Source organism: Calliphora vicina, chromosome 3 (genome assembly GCF_958450345.1).
Source record: "Calliphora vicina chromosome 3, idCalVici1.1, whole genome shotgun sequence".
Lineage (NCBI taxonomy): Eukaryota > Metazoa > Arthropoda > Insecta > Diptera > Calliphoridae > Calliphora > Calliphora vicina.
Window position 1 is genome coordinate 64396766 of NC_088782.1, and position 9818 is coordinate 64406583.

The 9818-nt window shown below is 28.6% G+C and overlaps 1 protein-coding gene across 2 annotated transcripts in view; it reads left to right on the plus strand.

Moving 5' to 3' along the window:
* Nucleotides 1-9342, plus strand: part of LOC135955916 (uncharacterized) — a 93188-nt gene extending 83846 nt beyond the window's left edge. For both annotated transcript variants that reach the window (XM_065506339.1, XM_065506340.1), the window contains exons 3-7: nt 3552-3670; nt 3735-3872; nt 4667-5129; nt 5205-6100; nt 8744-9342. In XM_065506339.1, coding sequence (XP_065362411.1) covers nt 3552-3670; nt 3735-3872; nt 4667-5129; nt 5205-6100; nt 8744-9319 — 2192 coding nt within the window. In that variant the 3' untranslated portion in view covers nt 9320-9342. The remainder of the gene's footprint in view (nt 1-3551; nt 3671-3734; nt 3873-4666; nt 5130-5204; nt 6101-8743) is intronic.
* The last annotated feature ends 476 nt before the right edge of the window (nt 9343-9818 follow it).

A 9818-nucleotide genomic window follows, 5' to 3' on the forward strand; every position in this document is an offset into this window, starting at 1 on the left:
TTTTGTTAAACAAATTTCAGATTTTTTCGATCATCACATTGGGGTTTATTGAGATCAAAATAGGGAATAAAAATATGAAAAAATTATGTCAATACCTCTTACAGTTTGTCCGTACCTGCGATTGAAATTTTGCGTTTTTCAAGAAAAACTAATTTTTTGTCCATATTTAGGCGAATGAGTCCAATTTCCTTACTGTTATAAATTTTAAGTAAAACCTATTCATAATATTATAGTCCTTGTAATTTTAAATATGTTCTGAAAGTTTTACTAAAATCGGAAAACGATAACCTTTGAATCGTGAAGGTCAAAGGTCAAATTTTTCAATATTTGGAATTTCTAACGAAAAGATAGCGAAATGTTACATATTTTTGGGCCGATTTTCATGAAACTTGAGGAAAATATATATTGGGGTCTAGCATTTACAACAACAGTGCAAAAATGAATTTTAACCTTTAAGAGGACTTGGGGTCAAAATGGTTGTGTTTTTCTTGATTTTAAAAGTTGAGAATAATTTGGACCCCAAGTGCTGCTAAGGGTTAATTTCCATTTTTGTGCTGTTATTTTAAATTCTGGACTTTATGTTATATTTTTCTCAATTTTAATGAAAATCGGCCCAAAAATATGTAACATTTCGCTATCTTTTCATTAGAAATTCCAAATATTGAAAAATTTGACCTTTGACCTTCACGATTCAAAGGTTATCGTTTTCCGATTTTAGTAAAACTTTCAGAACATATTTAAAATTACAAGGACTATAATATTGTGAATAGGTTTTACTTAAAATTTATAACAGTGAGGAAATTGGACTCATTCGCCTAAATATGGACAAAAAATTAGTTTTTCTTGAAAAACGCAAAATTTAAATCGCAGGTACGGAAAAACTGTAAGAGGTATTGACATAATTTTTTAATATTTTTATTCCCTATTTTGAAGTCAATAAACCCCAATATGATGATCGAAAAAATCTGAAATTTGTTTAACAAAATTTTTAAAAATTTGAAAATAAAGTTTTGAAACAGCCGTTAAAAAAAATTATTTTTTTGGCAATACCTGCGAATAGGTTAACGGTATCCTACGAAGACAAAAGCTCATATACAAGTAAATATGGACATATTTTAAGTAAAAATGAGCTTTTATTTTAATTTTTCTCGAAATATCTAAATTTTTTTTCTAAATTTTTTGTTCAAGTGGTCTGAAACACGGTAATGGTCTGGCGAATTTGTAATAACTTTAACATTTTTTAATCAAATTTTGTCATTTATATCTCATTTCAACGATAATTACGTACATATTTCGATTCTTTTGCATTCAATTGCAAAAGTATTTATTTAGTAGCAAATTTTTTTCAAAAAGTGAAAAATTTGCATTTTTCTCTAATTTTGGCGATAATACAGTTTTTGGGTCATTTTGAACCAAAGGAGATACATGGTTAATTTCCAAAACTTTTTTTTTAATGTAATATTCATTAATATAAATAAATCTACATATTTCTAGAAAACAATGCAGAAAGCTAACGAGTTTCACCTATTTATTCCATATTAACAGTACAATTTTGCATATATCTGAACTTTGACCTCGATGCGCGTCCAGAAATCGTTGCCCGATTTGGCTCAAATTTTCAGCACTTAACATTTAGGCCTAGTGTCACAATATTCCACCCGGCACTCTTTGAAATCTAAAAAAAAAAAATCGGCTGTCACTCTAATGCATATGTATGAAAAGCTGAAAAAAAATATTGGCACTTTTTCAAAAGAAATGAGCGTGAAATTTTGAAAATTTAAATTAAAAAGAAATTTGGTTTGGAAACATAAATTGGCATAATTATTGAACAAAATAAATTGAAAGTAAGTGGCTAAAATTGTATGGTTACAGGCAGATTAATAAAGTAAAAAAAATAATCCCAAAATAGTTTCTTAAGAAATCAAAAATTTTTGTAAAGTTTTGTCAATTTGAATTCATTAGTAAAGAAGTTTGATTAAGTTATAAGTTATTTTTTTTAATAATTTTGAAAATACAATATTTTCTGAGGTTTTCAAAAAGCTTTAATTAGAATGTTTCTAAAGTTATTTACTAAGAAAACTTTCTTTTAAAATTATTTAAATTTTATTAAAAATGCATTGCTTTTGAATCTGACTGAAGATTTTTTAATAGCTTTTATCAATATATTTTCCAAAAAGCTTTAGAAAATGTAGTTTCTCTTAAATTAATATTATAAACGCTTATTAAAAACTTTTCATTTAATCAGATTCAAGATTTTTAAAAGCTATTATAAAGATTTTTTTCTAAAAAGTTTTAGATTTGGCTTTACTAGTTTTAATATATCAAGACAAGCTTTTGAACATTTTTATTTAATGCAAAAAAGCCTTTATTATGCCATTTGAATACTGCGAAAGCTTTCTAATGCTTTTTGTTTAACAGTATTTGAGGTTTCTTTTAAATTTGTAATAACTTGAAAATTTTTTATTAAAACCTTTGAATTGAAGTCTAAATATTGGATTTATCAATAATAAAAATTTTAATTGAGAGCTTTTATTGTTGAAAACACATTTTATAAGCTTTTGTTACGAACTTATTTAAAGTTTTATCGAACTATATTATTATATTAAACAATTTGATTTAAGAGCTTTGAAAAGGCTTTTTAAAAGCTTTTGTTACGAACTTATTTAAAGTTATATCGAAAGTTTTTAATCAGATATTTAAATAACAGTTTTTTAATAGCTTTTATTTCTAACTTATTTAAAGCTTTATCGAATGCTTTTAAAAAGCTTTAATTCAAACGCTGTTATGTAATATCTCTTCATAACAAAGCTTTCCTATAAAACAATTTTTATAGGAATTTTAAAATCCCAGTAAGAACTTTTAGTTTAAAAACTAAACGATTTCAGAAGCTTTTGGATTTATTTAAATACTTTGAAACAATTCTACAAATAAACATTGAAAACACTAAACCAATCATTGTTCCTCTATTTATGCATTTCTATCTAGAACACTCTACTCTAAAACTGATTCAAATTATATTTAAAAAATCTGAAATTTAAAAAAAAGATTGACTAAAAATAAAATTTGTCATTAACAAAAATGTTTTCTTAAGAGCACAGGTGGTGGCTAGTGACGATGACTTTGGTGTGTATTGCAGTCATTGAAAAACAAAAAACATTACTCATGCTAAATATTGAAATATTTATTTATTTTTTCAAATACACATACAAACGCCCATACTTTATGGTTGGCAACATACTGTCAGTTTTAAAATTTTATGAAAATAAATGGAAATTTAAGTTTTCTAATCATTTAATTTAATAATCATAAGAAAAAGAAAAGCTACAAAAAAAAAACAAAAGAAGTGTGTGGCTGTCAATCATTACTAAATATTTGACAGCTTATTTGACAACTACAATAAAAACAAATACTTGTACGTTCTCTTAAGTGTAGAAACATATACTTTTTATTTTTTAATATTTTTATTTGATTTATATAGTGTTAAGTATTTTAAAAATGTTTATGCAATAATTTTTAACGTTAGTTTTTATATTTTTTTTGTTTAATTTTAGCTCCCACAAATTTCAAAAGTCTTTTGTTGCGTGCCGAAGTTTTAAGGAAAATGAATCATTATCAAAGCTCATTAGCTGATGTGGATAATGCATTGAAAGCTCGTTACACTTCAGCTAAGGTAAGTAGTAAATTGGATTTTTTTAATAAATTTAATCAAAATAATTATTTTTTTTTTATTAAAGGCCCATTATTTGCGTGCCTTGGCCTTAAGCGATTTAAGTCGTTATGAGGAGGCTTTATATGAAATATGTTTGGCTATTGGCATGGACAAATCATCAAATCTCAGCAACACGGAATTATTTCAACATGATCTCACTAAGGTAAAGAAAAATCTAATCTTAAATATTATTTTATGTAAAAGGTATTTTAACTGAGATTCACCACAATTTAGGATTTAAATTAGAACTCAAGAGCTTTTTTTAAAAAAAGGATATGAAGCTCTTTTAATCAAAACTTAAATCAAAAGCTTTAAATACTAATTAAATTCAGCAACAATTTAATTGAAAATCTTCATAAATTAATTAAATATTTAGAAAATGTTTTACTTTTAATTACTCAAATTGCTATTCCAAAAGCTTTTAAGTTTAAAGTCAAAAGAGTCAAAACTTTACAAGCTTTATGGTAAATATAAAAAAAAACATTTTTAATAACTTTGCATTTAATCAAGCTTTTGTAGACATTTATTGTAAAAGCTTTAAACAATTTTTTTAAAAGCTATTGTTAAGGGATTTTACAAGATTTATCGAGAGCTTCTTTAAAAACATTTATTCAGATTTTTCATTCATTATTTACTAAGAAAGCTTTCAATAGAACTATTTATTTAATCAGTATTTTAAACTTTTATTAAATGACTTGCATTATTTTATTAAGAGCTTTTCAAAATAAGTTTAGAAGAGGTTTTTGTAAGAGCTTTATAAACTAATTAACTTAAATGGAACAAAATTTTAATTGGAAAGTTGTATAAATTAATGAAATACTTGGAAAATGTGTCAAATGAATAACATATCATTCAAGTAAAGCTTTAAAGCTGTTTAGGATTTTTAAAATTATACAACACAAAAAAAAAACCATTAAGTTTATAATCTTAATTTTGAAAACTTTATTTCAAATATAGATTCTCCAAAAACTCCTTTCCCAAACACCCAAATGTCTCAAGGTCGACCTCTCATCATTGCGTTCCAAAGCACCCTACAGTGTTTACTCTGAGCACAGATTGAGACGCAAAAACATTTCGCTACTCAGCAATGCTGTACAGGATGAAGAATCCATAAATCTTTACGAAGACGATGATTTTCTGTCGGCCAACTATGGCAAAGAGTGCGATATATTGGCCGATGAAGATGTATTAGCCTGTACGGATTTTCTGAATTGCGCTGATAAACGTTCAACATATGCAAGCATGGATAAGAAATATGAATTGGAATTGAAGCGACAAACCACACGAAAGCATTTTAGACGGAAATGGATACAAAAAGAAACGGAACTATTGCCCAGCATCGATGTGGAGAGCGCAAGGTGTAGCAGTCAATTTCGTAATGTATTGGAGCGTATGCAACAGGAAATTGTGAGACTGAAAAGTGAGTGTTTTTCTTTATGAAACAAATTAAAAATAATAATAATTTAATTATATCTCTTTAATATCTCTTTTTTAGAAGTAGAATCCTCTCCCGAATATTTCCAAAGACAATTAGTAGCTGTTAATCCTTCACTTATAGATGCCAGTGATTTTGATTGTGTGCTGTGTTGTCGCACATTCTGGAAACCTGTGGTAACACCCTGTGGCCATACCTATTGTTTGGTATGCCTGGATAGATGCATGGACTATACATCATCGTGTCCTTTGTGCATGTCACCCTTAGTGGAGCCCAGCCTGAATATGTATCAGGGTGCTTCATCGCCGGTACCTTTAATGCTGACCAAGCGACCGGTCACCAAGTTTCTCGAAGCCGCCATGAAACGTTTCATTCCAGAAAGTTACAACAAACGTTTTCGCCAAGAAATGGTCATGGAACCCTCGGTACCCATATTCATTTGCACCACAGCCTTTCCCTATGTACCTTGTCCCCTGTTTGTTTATGAGCCTCGTTATCGCTTAATGGTGCGTCGAGCCGTTGAGTCCGGGGAGAAACAATTTGGCATTGTTCAGCCTCATAGTGGAAAATCTCGTTATTATGACTATGGTTGCATATTGGATATAAGGGATTGTGTCTTACTGGGTGATGGCTGTTCCATTTTGAGCACTATTGGCTGCAAACGTTTTAAGATTTTGGCTCGCAACGAAAAGGATGGCTATGAGACGGCCAAGGTGGAGTATATACATGATGAGACTATACCAGATGAGCATTTATCGTATGTTAGTAATATGCATGATGTTGTGTTGTCCAAGGCTATACAGTGGTACAAAAGTTTAGGAGAGGATCTGAAGCATGAGATTTTGCAGAGTTATGGTGAAATGCCCATGGTAGAGGAGAACTGGGAGACAATAGCCGATGGTCCAGCCTGGGCTTGGTGGATAATTGCTTTGTTGCCATTGAGGCCGCAATTAAAGGTGGGTGTTTAATGATAATTAAAACTTTGATTTCTTAAAAAAAACCTTTATAAAGGAAAATTGATTTACAAATAAAGCTCTCTATGAAAGCTGAGAATACTATTAATAGATAGGCAAAATTTTTTCACATATCAAAGCTTCCGTTTGTGTAAATAAAAGCCTTTTAATAATAAAAAGGCGAATAAATTACCTCATAGATTGCTTCCATAGTATTTATTCGCAATAACTAGTTGTTAGCTAACCGAGAGCCAAAGCATTTTTTCATCGACCTTTATTCATTAGCTATTCTTTATCAATAACTAGCCGATTGAGAGCCGAGAATTTATCTTATCGGATTAAGTCCATAGTTATTATCCTCATAAAACTATTCGTTAGCCAACCGAGAGCCGAAGCATTTTTCTCTTAGATAGTCTTAGCTAATAAACCATACATTGCGTATTGTGGATTGCATCCACAAGATATAATTGATCGGGAATCGAACTATTGATTTCGTCGGACTCCTCCTTCGCTTATCTCTAGTCATAAATAGTTATGAATTAAGAGACTAATAACTGGATTGCATAGCCCTGTAATGACCCAATCAAGAATACACAAGGCAGCTCTTTGGTAAAGTAGATTTAAAAGCAAAAATACCTTTGAAGAACCTAGACTGGGTGGAAAAAATATGACTCCTGTCTATGTGTCTACTGTATGAAACTTTATTGTTTATAATTTAAGGGAGATTTTTGGGATAGAACGAATATTCATTTATTCATTCAAGTTCATTTTTTAAAAGCCAAATATCAGTTTTTCAAAGCATTTGCAAAAAATAAATATGACAAAAACTTTTAACTTCGTCCCTTTAAATACAAAATTAAGCTTTTCAAAGCTTGTTGAATTAAATAAATGTTTAAAAATTTGAAAGAAAAAACATTACGTAGTTATAAATAACTTACTATTTTATCTAAAATTAATTAGCAGCATGTTGCCAAGGTCATAATTCAACAACAAACTAGTCCCTCAAAATACACACCAATTTAATGAGTGAAGACAGCATTACCATTAATAAAATCAAATCCACAATTGAAAAACTGTTTAAAAACTGCAAAAGTTAAGCTTAAAATATTGAAGTCTACAAAATACGTATCAAAACTGAAATAAAGTTTCCAAATTAAAGCATAATGGTTCAACTTATAATTAACCAACATGTTGCTGAGACCATAACGCCAAAATAAACTTAGACTATTAAAGTTTTCCAAAATATTACAGATAATTTAAATAAAACTCTAACCTTTTTAATGAAATTTCAAAAATAATATTTAAGCAACATGTTGCTGAGGCCTTAACTCTGAGCTAAACTTAGACTTTAAAGTATTCCAAAATTTAGATATATATTTTAAATGAACAACATAGAATATTATAAACATTACACATTTTTAGTGAAATTTCTGAATTATCTAAATTAGCAACATGTTGCTAAGGTTTTAAATCAAACTAAAGAATATCAAGTTTCTTTAATGTTTTTAAACGCTCTACATTTTAAATAATGTTTCAATGTTAAAGGAAACAAGTTTGAATTTTATTTAAGTAGCAACATGTTGCTAAGAACTTAATTTAAACAAAAAGTTCATTTATATAACCATAGTCTTTTTATGCTTTTAAAATGATGAGAGAATATCTAAGAAACAAATAAAAAAACAAAACATAAGCTAGCACAAACTAGCAACATGTTGCAAAGTTTTTAAGTCTATAAACCTATAGCGTGTTGGACAATATACATATGTTTCTCCAAACTGTATCTATTTAAACAGAAGATGTTTCCAAATTAAAGAATATTGGTTTAAGTTGTAATTAAGCGACATGTTACAGAGAGTTATTAGAGATAATTTAAATAAAAATCTGACATTTTTAATGAAATTTCAAAATTAATAACAAAGCAACATGTACCATAACTCTGAACTAAGCTTAGACTATCAAAGTTTTCCAAAATATTAGATATAATTTAAATAAAAATTTAAGATTTTATATTAAGAAATGACCATTTAAGTACTTTAAATAAGTTACAACATTAATAAATGGTACTTAAACTTAATAAGCAACATGTTGCTAATGTCATAATCCAACAAAATTTGTTTAAAATCTATGTTTCATCTTTAGATAAAGTATTTGAACTTAAATGAAGAAAATATTTAATAAGCAACACATTTCTAAGACCAGTACTATAACAAAAAGCTTAAAAAACTCTATAAACAAATTATGTTTATAACCTTAGCAACTTGTTGCCTCAATTAAATTAATTTTCTGTTTTTTGCCAGAACATTTAGCTAAAACATTTAACTTAAACTTACTGCAATTACAGATAAATAAATAAAACTAATCAAAAAAAGCCGGTTTATTAGCTAACACTATAAACAATTTAGGTGTATGGCCCTTAGCAACATGTTGCCTCAATTAAGTGAATTCTCTATTAGTTACTCAATTATTTAGGTTAAATATTTAACCTAAATTAACTACAATTATTTAAAATATACATACAAATTATAAACTAATACAGTTTATAACAAGATTTATTAGCCAACAATTAAATATAAAAGCTTTTTTTATTATAAATGTTTCCATTTATTCTAACCAATGCAATTTACTATTATTTGTCTATTCAAATAGGTGGATATCTTGGCAACAACCTCTTTAGAAAAACGCTTGCGTGCTATTGAAAAAACCATACACTCTATGCCCGGCAACTATCACTATCAGCGTGTATCGCAGAATTGTGATGTTGCCGTGGTGGTGGTGCACAATCAGCAACTTCACTCGCATCACGATGTAGACGATGACGAAGATGTCGACGAAGAGGGAGAAGTTGATGTTCATCATGTGCATGTGGACGATGAAGATGATCTCACGCATGATGGCGTCGACGAGGAGGAGGAAGATGATCAGCAACAGGCCTCTCTGCAACATCACATAGAAAATGTGGCTCTTGATCAGCCACATGCGGCACACACAGCTTTAGAGCAACAGCAACAAATGCATCAACAACAGTGTGAAAATGTGACCACAGTTGATGAGTGTTGTCAGCGCACAACAACAGCTGCCCTGGTGCATGGTCAACTGGAGGTAGCTGATGAAACTCTAGCAACAACAAATGATCACCATCATCATCAGCAGCATCATCATCATCATCATCATACGCATCATCGGCATCATCGCTCAGGTCATGCCCATTCTTTGTTGTTATAAAATTATTCCCTGTCTAAAGTCTAAGGAATTTTTTAAGGGAAAAACAAAAGAACAACAGTCTTAACAAATAAAATTTTATTTTCTCATTCTTACTACATAATATTATTATTAAATACTATATTTTGTAAAACTATGACTGTTAGAAATGTTCTATTTCTAATTTTTTAGAATAACTATATGTGTTTGTATACTTTAGTCTGTATGTTTGTTTATATGTATGTATGAATGTTTAGTAGGTGTATGTATGTGTAGCTGATAATTATTTATTTATAACTATGTATATGTATAGGTGTACATATATATTTAAACTTTTTACTAAATAATTATTTAGTTAATTAAATTAAAATGGAAAAAAATATATGTCTACTATGTGATAATTACAGAAAATAGCTTAAAATAAATTTATAAATTAAACGGAAATAATAAACAGAAAATTACTAGAAATTTATAACAAAATAACAAAGTAAATTTATCAAAATCATTAAATAAAAAGCCATTA